Source organism: Triticum urartu, chromosome 5, assembly GCF_003073215.2.
Source record: "Triticum urartu cultivar G1812 chromosome 5, Tu2.1, whole genome shotgun sequence".
NCBI classification, from domain to species: Eukaryota; Viridiplantae; Streptophyta; class Magnoliopsida; order Poales; family Poaceae; genus Triticum; species Triticum urartu.
Window position 1 is genome coordinate 390,305,125 of NC_053026.1, and position 16,607 is coordinate 390,321,731.

General features: G+C 46.6%; 2 protein-coding genes across 8 annotated transcripts; both read left to right on the forward strand.

Annotated features, from left to right (window-relative positions):
• Nucleotides 1–3,734: 3,734 nt before the first annotated feature.
• Nucleotides 3,735–10,140, forward strand: LOC125509223. Of its 7 annotated transcripts, none has more exons than XM_048674141.1 (9): nucleotides 3,905–4,102; nucleotides 4,221–4,345; nucleotides 5,132–5,379; nucleotides 5,649–5,801; nucleotides 7,387–7,743; nucleotides 8,206–8,692; nucleotides 8,784–9,055; nucleotides 9,215–9,466; nucleotides 9,838–10,140. In XM_048674141.1, the coding sequence occupies exons 1-9, from the start codon at nucleotides 4,050–4,052 to the stop codon at nucleotides 9,862–9,864; spliced, it is 1,974 nt and encodes a 657-aa protein (XP_048530098.1). In that variant the 5' UTR covers nucleotides 3,905–4,049; the 3' UTR covers nucleotides 9,865–10,140. The 7 variants fall into 7 exon arrangements, with proteins under 7 accessions (XP_048530095.1, XP_048530096.1, XP_048530097.1 ...); XM_048674142.1 differs by having other exon boundaries at nucleotides 5,135–5,379; XM_048674145.1 differs by having other exon boundaries at nucleotides 5,171–5,379.
• Nucleotides 10,141–10,827: 687 nt separating this feature from the next.
• LOC125509224 (probable endo-1,3(4)-beta-glucanase ARB_01444) lies at nucleotides 10,828–13,870 on the forward strand. The gene is made up of 2 exons (XM_048674146.1): nucleotides 10,828–10,988; nucleotides 11,149–13,870. Exon 2 carries the CDS (start codon nucleotides 11,401–11,403, stop codon nucleotides 13,639–13,641), a length of 2,241 nt encoding a protein of 746 aa, XP_048530103.1. The 5' UTR covers nucleotides 10,828–10,988; nucleotides 11,149–11,400; the 3' UTR covers nucleotides 13,642–13,870.
• Nucleotides 13,871–16,607: the final 2,737 nt, after the last annotated feature.

The window sequence follows — 16,607 nt, forward strand, 5'->3', positions numbered from 1 at the left end:
CGCCCACGATCCTGTGCGCCACCCACAACCGCCCATGACCTAAATGGACAAGAGCTCCGACTCCTATTACATTCTAGAAGACAAAAAAGCATGAGATGCATACAAAATTCCGGTCCCTCTTTTTCAATAAACAAATATGTTGCACATTAATAACTTTCTGACCAATCAGATCTAGCCAAAACACATCGTGACGTGGTAACGAGGGGCATGCTCAGCGGTTGATGTGCATTAATTTCTTGCCAGTAACGAGTATTAGTATATATATACAGATGACTAAATGCTCACATAAAAAAAGTCATTGCTCTCGTCTCTCAAATCCTCTTACCCATACTTATTCATATGGATCTAGGGTAACAATAAGTTTCAAACGGGGACATCGACAACGGCATGGGCGACCAACAGAGCTACCAGCCCTCCGGATGTAGCAAAGGCGGCGGCCACAAGGCTGGGCTAAGGTATAATGTTGGCAGCAGAGGACTGAGAGGTGAAAGAGGTTAGTGAAATAGATCATGAAAAGGTACATGAGTAACCTAAATGGTTGTATCGCAACTTTGTTTCTCCTTGTGCTCTCCGCCTTCCCTACTCTCCATATATCTCTTCAGATCTGTTCACACTGGCTCCTCCCTCTCCCCCCGACCATCATTTGGCCCCTCTGAATCGACCTGTAGTTGTCTCGCCGCCGTTAGTCCCTCTGAAGAGAAAATCCCTAGGCCAGAGAGGTCAGGCTCCTTTGATTTAAATAAATTTATAGGATTTTGGAGTATCTGGATCCTGAAATTTTCCTATGTTGGTCCTTTGGTTCATAGAATTAGAATCCTTGGGATTTATTCCTTAGGCCTCATTCGGTTTGGAGGATTTTCGTAGGAATAACATAGGAACAAGGATTCCGGAGGACAATTTCCTATATATGCATTCGGTTTATAGGAAATGCGTATAGGAATTTCGTAGGAATACCACTCATTTCCTGTGTTTTTTGGAGGAAACTACACATTCACTCAAAGTTCATTTTGCGCGTAGAAACGAGGCAAGTCAATTCCTTAGGATGGCAAGTGCCATCCCATCAAATTCCTATACTACCCCTAATTCCTACGTTCTGATTTCCTCCAAACCGAATGAGCCCTTAGCATTTGTTTGCACTATATTTTAGAGGAATTTTTTCACCCACTTAAACCACGAGTAGAATGTCTTTTTTTTCCATAATCCTGTTTTCATGTATTTTGAGAACCAAAGCTGCCCCTTATATTTCCCTACCAGTATTCCATATATTTCCTTTTATTTTGCATATATACAATTTGTTTTCAGTCAAACTTCATAAAATTTGATCAAAATTATACTTGAGTTAAAAATATCAACATCTAGTACAATATAAAAGTTAATTTCATGATGCTTCTAAGAGCAACTCCAATGGGGCGACCCATTTCGTCCGCTCGCGTTTGTTTGGATCGGCGCGGACAGAAAAGGCGGCCCAACGCGCTGACCCAAACGGACGCATCCGTTTTTCGTCCGTGGGCGACCCATTCCCGGCCCATTTTGAGCCTGATTTGCGTCGGCGCGGACATGCGACGGACGCGCGCGCTCGCCTACTCCTGTCCCCGGGCCCGCTCGTCTGTGGCACATTGGCCTCCCCTCCCCCCGGCCAACAAGCAACCCTCGCCCCCGCCTCCTCCATCACCGCCGTCGCCGCCCATTTTGCTGGCGACTCTTTCAGCTGCCGCTGCCTCCACATCTGCCCAGCAACGCCGCCCCTGCCCCCAGTCGCCGCCGCCGCCGTTTTGCCGCCGGGGAGCAAGCTGGTTCCCGCCGCCGCTTCCCCCATTGCCCAGCCGCCCGCGACCAAGAAGACGCCTCGCCGCCCCCGCCACATACGACCGGCACGCTCGTCGGACGCCGTCACACTCGTCGGACGCTGGTCGGGCAGCTAGCTAGTCTGTGGGCGCCGCGTTTCCCCTCGCTGGCCGTCTCCTTCTTCGACGCCCGCAAGCTGTTCGACAGTTTGCCAAGGTACGAAAATGGACTCCGCCGACGAGTTCTTTTTCCACAATTTCCTTTGCGACTCCGACGATTCGTCGTCCGACGAGGAGGAGGAGATATTGGCTGCCGTGTTGGTCCATCACCACCTCAACAAACAGCGGCCGTTGTTCTATGGCTCCATTCCGGGCCACCTTCAGGCGTTGAATCGTAACCGGGAGAGTGGGCATTTCCTTCTCTGGAAGGACTACTTTGATACAACAAACCCGTTGTTCAAACATCACAAATTCCGCCGCCGGTTCCGTATGAGTAGGCATGTTTTCAACCGTATTAGAGAGGGAGTGGTCGGCTATGATGACTACTTCGAGTGCAAAGAGGATGCCGTCGGCAAGATTGGTTTCTCCTCTTATCAGAAATGCACTGCCTCCATCCGAATGCTTGCATACAGAGTGCCTGGTGATCTCATTGACGAGTACGTCCGTATGAGCGAGTTTACATGCCTAGAGTCCCTGTATAAGTTCTGCAAGGCTGTGATTGATGTGTTTGGCCCTGAGTACTTGAGAGAGCCGACAGCTGAAGATACAGCCCGTTTGTTGGCGATGAATGCTAGCAGGGGCTTCCCGGGGATGCTTGGCAGCATAGAGTGCATGCACTGGGAGTGGAAGAACTGCCCTTCTGCTTGGCAAGGGCAGTATAAGGGACATGTCAGGGCTTGCACTGTCATACTAGAGGCCGTGGCGTCTCAAGATCTCTGGATCTGGCACTCTTTCTTTGGTATGGCTGGATCACACAACGATATCAACGTGCTTCAGCGCTCGCCGGTGCTTGCTAGGCTTGCCGAAGGCAACAGCCCATCGGTGAACTTTACTGTCAACGACCACAACTACGACAAAGGGTACTATTTGGGTGACGGTATCTATCCTCAGTGGACCACTATTGTAAAGACAATACCCAACACTGTCGGAGAGAAAAGGAAAAGATTTGCCTAAAAGCAAGAGAGTGCTAGAAAGGATGTCGAGCGTGCCTTTGCTGTTTTGCAATCTCGATGGGGCATCGTTCGGTATCCTGCTAATACTTGGAGCACACAGAAACTATGGGAGGTGATGACTGCTTGTGTGATCATGCACAATATGATCGTAGAAGACGAGCGCCCGGAACGTCTGTACGATCAAGACTTTCAGTTTCAGGGCGAGAATGTTGTGCCTGAGCATGGAGTAGCGGCAACATTTGAGCAGTTCACTCAGTTTCATGAAGACATGCGTGATTGGGTAACTCACGTGCAACTGCAAAATGATTTGGTTGAGTATATGTGGACTCATGTTGACAACCAATAGATGTATCTTTTTTTATTCGTTTGCAAAACTATGTGAAACGTTTTTATTTTTATTTGGCCTGTAAAACTATATTATTTATTTGGGCGGACTATTTTGTTTGTTAAATTTTCATTTCACAATATGTTGAATGCAATGCAAAATTGGGCGGCCAGCCGACCATGTCTGCACATACGGGTCGGCGCGTTGGGTGCGCTGCCGACCCATATGAAAAACAGGGCGGACGCCGGACGGGCGATCGACCCAAACGGACAAAAAGCGGACGAAATCGCCGTCCGTTTGGGTCGGCCCGTTGGAGTTCTAATGATATTGAATTGACATTGTGAATGTTGATAGTTCTTTAGACTATAATTTTAGTCAAAGTTGATGAAGTTTGACTTAACCCAAAACCTGCTGAGTTATTAAAAGAAATGAATGAAGGGAGTAAAAAAAAACCTCGCCTTTGCCCGCTGCCTCGCAGTCGCAGCTTCGGAGCTTCCTCCCCGCCGTGGTTGCCATGTCGCGCCCACACGACGCCGCCTCGACCGTCCAACCCAACGCCGCCTCCATCGCCCAACCCAGCGGCAATGCCGCCTCCCAACCCAGGCTCAACCCAATCCCGATCCCGTTCGCGGGCCCCTACCAAACCCTCGGCGCTCCGCCGCCGGTGCCGTACCCGGCGCCCTTCTACCACACGTGGCGGCCCCCAGCATTCCCGCCCGTCATGCCACCCGCCGCTTTCCGCGGGCCTAGCATATACCTGCCTCCGGCATGGCCGCCGGGTGTATTGGGTCCGTACCCAGGCACCGCCTTCCCCCCATTCGGTAAGCTGTTTACCGCAATGCGAATTGCCGGTCGCTTATCTTTTGGAATTATGGTGGATTATCAGAGTAACTAAGAGGGCACGGCGTATACTTTCGACTGACCGCTTTTCTGTAACAGTAATGATTGTGTCTTGATGCACTGCCCTACAAGAAAGGCGAGCCCCATGTTTGTTTCGGAAGATCTAGTGATCTTACACGACCTTTGGTGTCTTTTGGTTTGCTCCCACGACCTTGGTGTGTTTGGTAATGCTTATTGGCTGTCATGTTACACTAAAAACACAATGTGCACCATTTGAGGTTTTTTTTCTTACACCATTTGAGTTCATGCAGTGGTTTAACTGGTAGCATGCTGTGGTTTATTTTGCTGCTTGAATTAGTGTATTTTTTATAATATGTACATCACCCCACAGTGGAAAGCTGCAAACTTCCAAATTAACATTTCTGAAACGTGTGCTCTATCATTTCCATTTCTATGTTGAAGTCATCTCACCCATTATAATAGCTATTGATAGCAACACATTCTATCAAGCATTCATAGTCTGTAGTGCACTGCATTGATTATGGTATGATCTCTGAGAGTTCTGCAAATGATTGCTACAAACCTATTGTGTTTGATTAGGTTAGATTTGGGTGACCATATATGTCTGCCTCCAGATTTGCATAAAACCGCCGATTTGTCATGCTAATTATTTGGATTAATAGCAAGATGTTTACATGAGTTTTTATTCTGGTTGCAGTATTACAATCTGCATTTATACATCTCTCTTATTTTTCGCAAATAAACCTTCCATTGCATTGTTCTGCTCAAAGGGATGCTGAGAGCAATGGCCAGCTTTGTTTTACTCATCTGCTTGATCCGAGCACTATAATGCCTTTTCTCAGGCTGTTATGACTTGTAGATAACTTATTTTGTTTTTGTTTGTTGTTAAGTTGATTTATTTGTAAGGATAGATTATGCATCATGTGTTTGGATTACTGAAGAGTTACTAATATGGCAAAAGGAAAATTTGTTTTTTCTTTTGTCTGCAGTAGATCCGAGGTATTTTACACAGTATCCTATCCGTCCAGGGCCTCCAGGCTCACCTCAAAGCCTCATGTATCCTCCTGGTGTTATCTCGCATCAACGACCAGCGGTAATTCATGGCGTTTCTGATCCTGTGGCTGCGGCCAGACCACCTGTCCCACCTGTTGCTCCAGCAGATATACTACAATTTAATGTATACATAGGCAAGATAGCGTCAACAGTGGACAAGGATTTTATTCTTTCTCTTCTCCAGGTATTGTTATTTTTTGCTTCTTATGAACTTATAGTATACCTCTGTTTGTAAAATGATCTCTTAATACCGTATAACTAGAATTAAGTTGTTGTTCAAACTGATCTTGTTAAACCTATTGTCTTCTGGTGAAGCAGATTATAGGATATTTATTATGAATACAAGGTAGTTTATTGGAGTGTTTACAAGGAAAGGTTGTGAGGCATTAAATCACATCTTCTTTGGGTTGAGGGTGTAGATAATAGTGTGTATGTGCCTCTTTTTTGCTACAGGTTTGTGGACCTGTAAAAAGTTGGAAGCCAGTCACAAATCCCATAGATGGAACTCCTACTGCATTTGGCTTTTGTGAGTTTGAGTCTGCTGAAAGCAGTCTTCGTGCAAGGCGGTTGCTCAACAAACTGAGTGTTGATGGCCAAGAACTGGTGGTATGTACTGGGCTGCATGTCATTTATGCTTGCAACTTTTTGTATATTAATAAATGTAGACTAAGATGTACTGTTTCCTAGAAAAGTGGTACCCTAGTTAGAGATATTATTTTCAGAGTGGACATACATATTATGAATTTTTAGTAGATGACATACCTCATTTTGAAAAGTATCTTGCTAATACTAGTAGACATGCAAAAAATTGAATTGGAGATAATAGGCCTACAGCCATGGTGGTTTGGGCGATTTGGGGGGATTGGGGGGATTGGTGGAGAGGTTGCTTGGTACGCCTCTCTATAGGCAGAAGGTCTGACTGGTAGACCTGGCAGCGCATGGAGAGAGAATTTCATCATGTGGGTCCTAGTGTATTTTCGTTAGTTTACATGTCTTGGGGGTGCACCTTTCTAGAGGCAGATGAAGGGCTAACAGGTGGGCCCATGCGGCAGTGAGTAGAGAGGATTCTGCCATGTGAGATCTAGAGGTATTTCTGTTACTTTACATAGCTTGGGGTTATTGCGCCTTTCTAGAGGCAGAAATGATGACAGACCTTGCGCGACAATGAGCAGTGAGACGCTTCCTCCATGCAGGGCCTATTTTTTTGGGGGTGATTTTATGCCGCACTAACTGTGAAACGGACGGAGGGAGGAATGTATGCATAAATGGCCCTAATGGAAGAGTGACATTCAGGTAATTCATTTAAAAGTGAAGACATAAGCTGGATTGGCTTTGAAAGTAGTGGTATTGGCATCAAGTTTTCTTTAAATAATTAAAGGTGAAGGATGGATGAATCCTTGCATTCTCCCCTTAAGTATTGGGAGTCATATATGTATATTTGTGTGTGTTACAAAAGTAGGATTGGATTGGAACTGATAATAATCCCCATTCTTCTGCAGTACTCCCTCCGTAAAGAAATATAAGAGCGTTTAGATCACTAAAATATAAGAGCGTTTAGATCACTATATGTATATTTGAGCGTTTAGATCACTAAAGTATTTGTGTGTGATACACTCTTATATTTCTTTACGGAGGGAGTAGTTTTTTTGTTATAAAAATCGCAGTGTAGAACATATATAATATTTGAAGTTCCTGATAATATTTGAGAAACCATTTTGGTAATTCTGAGTGATTAAATGCAGCAATTTATCTATGCAGGAAAGTTAACCTTGTTTACGTATCCATTTGGCAGCTGGGAGCCTGGGAATAATCCCACTATTGTAAATTACTTACTTTCAATGCTATCATCATGCTTCAGAAGCAACTCTGATCTTGCATGAAGCCAATAACATAGGAGAACATGCATTTCAAGAATTCCGTTTACCTTTTCCGATTTTTTTGTTTGCAATATGAACAATTTTTTTTTCATTCTTTGTGAAGCTTATCTGTTATATCCCCCCCCCCCCTCCCCCCCTTTGGGTTCTCAATCTAGTGGAATGCTTAATTTCATTTTCTTCGCAAGTTTGGTTCAGCATTTCCTTTTTTCATTCTTTGTCAAGGTTTCATTTGTAATGTTTTGCCCACTCGGGTTCTCAATCTAGTGAAGTGCTTATTTGTCTTATCTATGCTTGCTTTGTTTTGTTGAAATTAGCTTAATGTCAATCAATCCACCAGAGATTACCTTCAGAAACATGGAGGTAGAACTATAGAAGAGAAGGCCAGTGAAGCTGATAAGGACGCTATTCAAAAGATACGCAGTATGATTATAGAGAGATTGAAGAGTAAACTTCCAGGTTCACCAATTCCGCCAATTCAGGTGTCTGCCAATGTCAGTATTGTTGATGAGAATGAAGATGGTGATACAAGGAGTAGTGCACTGGAGGAGAGAGAAATCACGAGACAATGTGAAAAAGAGAAACATTTAGGGAAAAGTAAAGCTGTTGGTTTGCAAGGTCGGAAAGAGAGAGAAGTGACTGCAGCTAGAAAGTCTTCTTTGCAAATTGATGCGGTACAGTGTTTACTAAAATAATTGTTGTGTAGATCATATAATACACTCAAAGTTCTGATAATATTTGAGAAACTATCTTGGTATTTCTGAATTATTGATTACAGCAAGTTGTCCATAAAAGGAAGTTATCCTTGTAAAATTGCTTACCTTTAATGTTATGCGTCAAAATCAACTGTGACCTTGCAGTTTTCATTATGACTTCTATGCACTTCTCTTTTTATGAAGAATTGGCACTGTTAGAATAATGTTCCATTTGTTTATGGTTGAACCTAATGGCCTAGGAGAACATGCATTTGAAAAAAAAGCCTTTTCATTTCCGTTTTGCCTTTTGCTTCATTTGCAAATTTCCCTGAGCATTTTTTATTTGTCAAGCTTTCATTTGCAATGGTTTTTTCCGTGGGTTCTCAATCTAGTGAAATATTTATTTTGCTCTCATATATGCTTATCTTTTGGTTTGTACAGCTTAATGTCAATGCAGACACGTATCTTCAGAAATATGGTCAGAGTACTACAGAAAAGAAGGCCAATGAAGCTGATAAGGATGCAATGCAAAAGATACACAGTACGGTTGAAGAAAGAATGAAGAGTAAATGTCCAGGTTCACCAATTCCGCCAGTTCAGGTGTCTGCCAGTCCTTTATCACTGAGTGGTCATTTAGGGGCCTTAGCTGGTGATCCGGGCTGTTTCCCTCTCGACGATGAAGTTGTTGACGAGAATAGTGATGTTGATTCCAGAAGTATTGCACTAGAGGAGAGGAAAATCAGGAGACAATGCGAAAAAGAGGACCATTTAAGGGAAAGGACAGCTGTGGGTTTGCAATGTTGGAAAGATAGAGAAGTGACTGCAGCTGGAAAGTCCTCTCTGCAAACTGATGGGGCATCAACAATGTATGCCCCTATGGAGTGTGAACCTACAGTTGAACATGGGACGAAAAGTCAGCACAGGGAAAGTGAGTGCTTTTTTTTTGCTCGTTAATTTACATTATCTTCTTCATATTCTAGTTATTTTGAACCTGGATTTGTTTTTGCTTCATTGGACAGTAGATGGGTTTCATAGGAGCAACGGCAAAGAGAGGCGTATTGTGTTTGCACCAGGCCTACTCTCATATGAACAGATCAGCAATGCGGGAAAGAAAGTGGGTTATGAATTGCAAGCTACATCCAAGCCAGGGAAAAATAAAACTTTGGATGCAAAACAGTTGCTTGATACTGTCCCTAAGGAGAAGGAAGAGCTAAAACAGTTGCTTGCTACTGTCCCTAAGACGAAGGAAGAGCTATTTTCCCATGATATCAATTGGGCAATTTATGAAGAGGTGAAACAGCATTATCCACCTTCTCCATTTTCAGTTCAGTACTTGAAAAAAAATGTTTTGTGTATGTGGAACCGGACAATTCGTTGTCTTTGTGGACCATGCATGTTTAACTCCAGCTCATTCAGTATTGTGACATGAAATAAGTTTATCTTCCTGCAGCATGGATTGCATGAGAGAATGAGGCCTTGGATTTCAAGGAAGTTCACGGAAATTTTCGACGCGGAGTTGCCAGAGTTTGTGGACTATGTCGTCAAAACCATGAAAGAACATGTGAGTGCACCCAGAATGGTGGAGCTCTTTTTGTCTCTGTTGGATGATGACACGGAGAGGTTTGTCGTCTTGATGTGGAGGAAATTGATATTTGAAATCAAGAGAGTCGAAACAGAACTAGAAGGAACAAGGCCATGCCAGGTTTGTTCTTCTCTTTTTTTAAAAAAAAAAAACTTCATGTGGTAAACACACGTGAATCCGTGTCGATTGTCTTGTGATGTTTTCCAGTTTTAGGCTCCTGCTGTTGACATGAATAAACAATAAAGTAGTACTCCCTCCGTTTCTAAATATAAGTCTTTTTAGAGATTCAATACGGACAACATACGGGTGTATATAGTCATATTTTAGAGTGCAGATTCACTCATTTTGCTTCATATGTAGTCCATATTAGAATCTCGAAAGACTTATATCTAGAAGCGGAGTACGTACATATGAGTCAATGTGCTTTGTGTTGTTCAAATACGTACATGGTTGAATTACTGATGCTGTGTATGTGCCGCTGCCTGTCACAGTGCGCCGCTGCTCAAGGTGGTGTGTAGATTGGAAGAAGCTTGCTCCTCTGAGCTGCCGCAGTTGCTGACCTGTACATGTTGCAGTCGAGCAGTCGGTTTGGGCAATGTTTGCGTTCCTGCTCTTGGCTGTCATTTGGTTCGTTGAACTTTTGACGCTATCTTGGACTTGGACTTTCACTTAACTCTGTCAATGTATGGAGACTTGCCATGCTGACAGTAGCAGAAAGCACATTGGCGGTGCCAGCTTTTCTTTTATCTTGTAAAATCAGTTAACTGAGACTTAAGTATCTTTCCGCGTTTTTTCGTCCATGTGGGAGTTGATTGTACTACCTCCGCCTCGAAATATAAGATGTTTTATATTTCGAGGCGGAGGTAGTAGTTGCGTGAAAGGGAGGGAGGCGTCCACAAAAGCATAAGTCTGGTGATGTGAGATTGGTGTCCTGGGTCAATGTTTGGTCGGACAGCTCGATGATGGCGACACGGATCGATCTGGAGTATATGACGCCTGGTCTGTGTCACGTTAGGAATGCACGTCATTTCTGGGATGGTTTTAGGTTACTTTGCTTGCCTGATGGGCTTGGGATTTCCTGATAACAACTAGTAGAGGAACACCTCCCTTTCTTTCTTTCTTTTCTTTCCTTGTGAAGATACGACGATGGAGCAACCCCACCATTACCATTGCTCCGGTCGACACGATGCAGTTTACATGTTCCTTGCTGTCGCGTCCAACCAAGACAAACTTTTCTCAAGTTGCAACGAACAAGTAACGAACACCAACGGCCTTTGGCTTGCCCTGGCTTGGCTTTGCAAGCAAGCAAGGGAGAAGCGACGGCGAGGGGAGGGGAGGGGGCCATCGCCATGATTCATTTCTTTTGGTTCCTTGCTCTCCCAAGCTTCTCTCTCCGGAAGGAAACACGTTTCGGTGATGCTGTGGTGAACCTTCCCGGCGGGCTGCTACTTGGGTGGGACAAATGCTTGCTTCTCGCGCTCCTCAACTCAACTCTCAACTCAATCCTGCCCCGTGCCAATCCTTGCAAGTTGCGAGGCTAATAATAATAGTAACAGCATAGCACACTTGGGGATTTATTCATGTGCGGAAACGCAACCACTCCATCATACCACATCAGCTTCCAGGTTCCGAGAATAACAAGGTACGTGCATTATCTTGTTTTTGGCGTTTTGGGTAAGCAAATGGCAATTGGTAAAGGAAATATCTTTCTTCCCCATGTTCGTGCCAATGCCTTAGCCGTTAATCATCCCATCGCGGTCGGTGTCGCGTCAATCTCACGTTCGTGTTTGTCTATCGCGCAGGCAGGAAGGGAGGGAGGGACGCGCTCCCGACGCCGGACGCAGCGGCTATGCTCACACACAAAATGAAATGAGTGTTCACACCAGCCCGGTCAAACATCCCACGAAAAACATTTTCAAAAAAGGAACAGCCTAGAAAATATCCCAAAAAAACCTTTTTATTTGAAGGAAAAAAAATCCAAAAATAAAATAAAACAGATCAGATCAAGCCAAAAATCGAGATCTGTGTATATAAAAAGGAGGACGGACTCGGCGATGCGGAGGTGGAAGAAGCAGCTGGGCCACACCATCTCCCGCCTCGTCTCCTCCAAACCCCCATTCAACCTCGCAAGGCCCAAGCCCGCCGCGCCGCCGCCACCCCCACCTCCCCCACCGCCGCTGCATTCATCTCACCCGCCCCCGCCCCCGCCGCAGCCGGCCATGCCGCCGCACGGGCGCCGCCCCGCGCCGCCGGCCCCGGGCGGCCACGTCTTCCCGCAGGCCGCGTCCACGGTGCTGCCCGACCCGGCCCGCTTCTTCGCGCCGGGCCTGCTCTCCGCGCCGCTCCCCACCAACTGCTTCTTCCAGAACTTCACGCTCAAGAACGGCGACCAGCCCGAGTACATCCACCCCTACTCCGTCCGCTCCGCCGCGGCCGGGCTCACCCTCTGCTACCCGGCGCGCAGCCACTCCCCGGCCTTCGACATCCAGACCTTCGCCGCCGACCTCACCGTCTCCTCCCCGTCCGACGCCGCCGCGGCCGGGCAGCCGCACCGCGTCGTCGCCTTCGACGACCTCTCCGTCACCCTCGACTTCTCCCCGTCGCTCCGCGCCTTCCTCGTCCGCGGCTGCCCCTTCGTCACCGTCGCCACCGCCGAGGCCGCGGGGCCCGTCGACGTCTCCGTCGCCTCCGTCCACGCCTTCCTCGAGGCCGCGCCCTGCGACGACGCGCGCACCAAGTGGCGCCTCCGGATGAACAGCGGCCAGACCTTCCTCCTCTACGCCTCCGCGCCCATCGCCCTGTCGCAGGCCAGCGTCACGCAGCTGGCCGCGCCGGGGTTCTCCGGCGTCATCCGGATCGCCTACCTGCCGGACCCGGCCATGGAGGCGGTCCTCGACCAGTACAGCCGCTGCTACCCGACGGCCGGGGAGGCCGCGCTCAACCGCCCCTTCTGCATCGACTACACGTGGCGCAAGCAGGGGTGGGGGGATCTGCTCATGCTCGCCAACCCGCTCCACCTTCGGCTGCTCTCCGACGACTGCTCCGTCCGGGTGCTCGACGACTTCAAGTACCGGAGCATCGACGGGGACCTGGTCGGCGTCGTCGGCGACTCCTGGGTCCTCAAGACCGACCCCTTGTCCCCAACATGGCATTCCACCCGGGGCGTCAACGACGACGGGGTCGACGAGGTCGTGTCCGCGCTGCGCAAGGACGTTGACAGCCTTGCTTCCAGCCCCATCACCACCACCTCCTCCTACTTCTACGGGAAGGCCATTGCCAGGGCGGCGAGGCTGGCGTTGATCGCCGAGGAGGTCGGGTGCCCCGATGTCATCCCCGCGGTGCATCGGTTCTTGAAGGCCACCGTCACGCCGTGGCTGGACGGCAGTTTCCAGGGGAATGGCTTCCTGTATGATCCCAAATGGGGCGGCCTTGTCACCAAGCAGGGGCTGCAGGACTCCGGTGCAGACTTTGGCTTCGGGATCTACAACGATCACCACTACCATTTGGGCTACTTCCTGTATGCCATTGCTGTGCTTGCCAAGATCGATCCATCCTGGGGAAGGAAGTTCATGTCTCAGGCCTACTCCATGGTTGCCGATTTCATGACATTGTCCCGCAAGTGCGGTGCGAGCTACACCAGGCTGAGGACTTTTGATCTCTGGAAGCTGCATTCCTGGGCCGGAGGACTGACAGAGTTCGGCGATGGGCGCAACCAGGAGAGCACGAGCGAGGCTGTTAACGCTTATTACTCTGCTGCGCTCCTTGGACTGAGCTATGGGGACACACACCTCGTCTCTGTCGGCGCGACGCTTACCGCGTTTGAGATGCTGGCAGCGCAGACATGGTGGCATGTCCGGGAAGGAGAAGGGATCTACGAGGACGACTTCAGCAGCAACAACCGTGTGGTCGGTGTCCTGTGGGCGAACAAGAGGGACAGTGGGCTCTGGTTCGCGCCACCGGAGTGGAAGGAATGCAGGCTGGGGATCCAGCTCCTGCCGCTCCTGCCGATCAGTGAGGCCCTCTTCCCGGACGTTGGGTTCGTCAAGGACCTGGTGAGCTGGACCACGCCGGCCTTGGCGAGGGATGGTGTCGGAGAAGGGTGGAAGGGCTTCGTGTACGCGCTGGAGGGGGTTTACGACAAGGAGTCGGCATTGACCAAGACCAGGGCACTGGCATCACACGACGACGGTAACACACTGACGAACCTTCTGTGGTGGCTCCATAGCCGCGGCAATGTCGACAACATGGTTGTCGGATCCGGCAGGTGCTGCTGGTATCGGCAGTACGGCCATTGATGGCGCTGAGTACGAGTTGCTGGGGAGGTGGAATGCACTTCAGGTATGTCATGTGTACCTGCAAGTGAAAATGCCCGGGTTTCAGACTGTGAGTGTTGCTGGTTCGGCTTAAGATACAGAGTGGTTGTCCATTGTATTTTAAACATCAGTACATCACAAATTCACGATGTTATAGTGCTCTTCTTATATTTGAATAAATCAAGTTGGTGTCACAGCCAATTCATCAGGAGGTTATATTGTGTTCAAAAGTTTCAGTTTACTGCTGTGTTCAATCTATGCTTACCCTGTCGATACCCGGTGTTGCATTTCTGGGTATAATAGACTGATTCCACATAGGACAACCGGGATATAACGTATAATTGTTCAACAGAACACGACACGTTGTTTTGTTGGTCACATGATGCAACCGGTAAACAAAGGAAGCCACTGCTGATATGTTCTGACTTTAGTTGAATACTCTTCCAAACGAAAAGTGAATCGGGAAGGCCTCATCTTGTGTAAGATGTGTAGCTTAAAATCCACAATTAGGTAGGAGCTATTAGTACCACAATTGCTGGTTACAGAAGATAAAAATTCACGAGCTTGAAAGAGTAATCGGATAAACGCCACTTCAGCTCCATGATCAGCAAAACCCCATGCCTTTTGCTCTGTTGCAACGAGGGCATAAATATATTCTCGTGGTGCAACATCAATCATGTCCGACAATCTAGAATAGGTTACATTCACCGTATTCTAGATTTTGATAAGATTTAATTTTATTTGAGTACGGGTAGGGGAAGGCAAGGAAAGTTTTGATTTAGTTGGGGATTTTGGTAAGATTTGATTCGGGTATGGGTAGGGGAAGACAAGGAAAGTTCTAATTGAGTTGGGTTTTGGTAAGAATTGATTTTATTTGATTTGATTGAGTTAATGCATGGCGTGGTTCTGGAAAGTATTGATTTTGTTTTGATTATTTCAAGTAACTCTATTTACGTTGGTTTTATTTTGTGGGGCATCTGTTGAGATTACAAAAAACCCCGAAAGAAAACCAAAGTGGAGGGGGAGGCCAGAGCCCAGAGGTGTGGGAAGGAAAAAACCGAGGGAGGAGGTGGAGGTGTCGCTACCTACCCCTTTAATAGTACTCCCTCTGTACAACTTACACTTTTTTTCCTTGGCAAAATGCTGATATCTTCTCCCTCTACCTTCCTTCTTACTCCATCCTTTACCTTCTCAGACATCTTCCATTGCTGCCGCTACCATGTTCTGACCATGCGCAAAGTTTTGAATTATGAGAGATGATAAATGTCATGAAACAAAGTCCGAAATTTGAACCTCATAATTTATTTTCGAAACTCAGAGTTCCTCTATCTACAATTTTAGATGCTCAGAAGTGAACTCAAAGCATCAACCTACGGATTATATAGATTGTAAGTATGTAGTGTAATTTCTTTGACTTGCATACTCGAATTTTGAAATGTATACATCAGGCCATCGATCAGTCTTTGCAAAAGGATTGACTCGAGTTGTATGCAGATTCATTGTGCAGACAAATCTTTGCCAGGCATTGCTTGTTTCAACTTTTCATCGCCATTGTTATTGCTTCTACCCTGTTCCTGTTGTGCTTTTCTTTCCATAGTGATCAACAACTGAACTCGCTGTTGTCTTGGTCGTTTGTGCTGGACTGAAAAAGAATACATCTCCTGACTGAAGCACGAGCATCGGAAGAAGCTGCTGTAGGTTTGACAATCTTGGAACAGAGCGTGTATATATTGTTGCACACACTCGGAAGCTTTACAGGTAGGATGATCTAGGCAGCTTTTTCCTGAACACCTTGTGAATAACCTTTCGTTGGAACAGATGTCTGGCGGCAAGAAATCTAGGTTCAGCCAAACGTTTTTTTTAGGGAACCAGAAGTGATTTCTCCCTACTGTATCTTTTGTCAATTTTCATAAAAAGGCACAGTAAGAAAGTACAAAAAGAGCCGAAGACAGCTGAGGTAGCTGACATAAATCCTGAGAAGAAAATAAAATGAAATGGAAGAGGCAAGAGATATGTACAATCAAAGAAGAGCCATGGCCCAAGTCTGGAAGTCTGAATCTTTCTTGCCAGTGGCTCTGAGCAGCAGTAGCTTGACCTCTTGTTTGAACTTTGCTCTGCAAGAGTAAGATTTGGCTAGATTCCTTTGAATATGAAGTCATTTCTTGTCGACCAGATAGTCCAGGAAGCAAGCACTATTAGCTCCATTGCAAATGGAAGGTGCAGAGATGTTGTTTAAGTGTAAATCTTATCCTGAAAAGGGCCTTGAATTTGGTTCCAGTCTGGGCATAAGTATTTCTGACAAGCAACCGCAAAAGGACACTGGAAAAATAGGTGGTCCCTAGTCTCAGTAGCAAAACGTCCACAAAGCATACAAGAGTAATCAGGTAAGAAGAAAATTTTCCTATGTAACATCTCCCTTGTGCTTAATCTGTTGTTGATGAGCAACCGAATTCCACTTCCTTTGGAGAATTAGAACATTGCCGAATATCAGGGTCTTCTGTGACCTGAAACCCTTCCTTCAGCTGTTCCAGGAAAGTGAATTCCTGGAAAGCTTCCTGATATAAAGGTAAATGGAACAGATCAGGGGTCAAATCTTGCTGCATAATTTGCTGGACTGAGGAGTTTTCCTTAAGGGCAAAGGAGAATAAATGAGGCCAGGTTGCTTGCAGTGTATCCCTTTGCCATTTGTCTTTCCAAAAGAGTACTGTATTTCCATCATGAGCCTCACAAATAGCAAGTTTCTTGAATTTGGGTAGAAGCTTAAGACACCTCTCCACCAAAAGGCGCAATCAGCAGTTTGAGTTGGTGGAAGACCAGATTGATAGTAAGGTTCCCAAACTAACTTCACCCATGGGATATCTTGCGTGTTAAGGAACTTATATACTCCCCAAAATAAGTGTCTTGACCTTAGTACAACTTTGTACTAAAGTTAGTACAAACTTGAGACA

Excerpts from the sequence above, each read along its gene's own strand:
- LOC125509223 (XM_048674138.1), top strand. The coding sequence starts at position 3,796 with ATGTCGCGCCCACACGACGCCGCCTCGACCGTCCAACCCAACGCCGCC. Across the intron at positions 5,802-7,386 it reads TTGATGGCCAAGAACTGGTG|CTTAATGTCAATCAATCCAC; the intron begins GTATGTACTGGG and ends TGTTGAAATTAG. Across the intron at positions 7,744-8,205 it reads CTTCTTTGCAAATTGATGCG|CTTAATGTCAATGCAGACAC; the intron begins GTACAGTGTTTA and ends TGGTTTGTACAG.
- LOC125509224 (XM_048674146.1), top strand. The coding sequence starts at position 11,401 with ATGCGGAGGTGGAAGAAGCAGCTGGGCCACACCATCTCCCGCCTCGTC.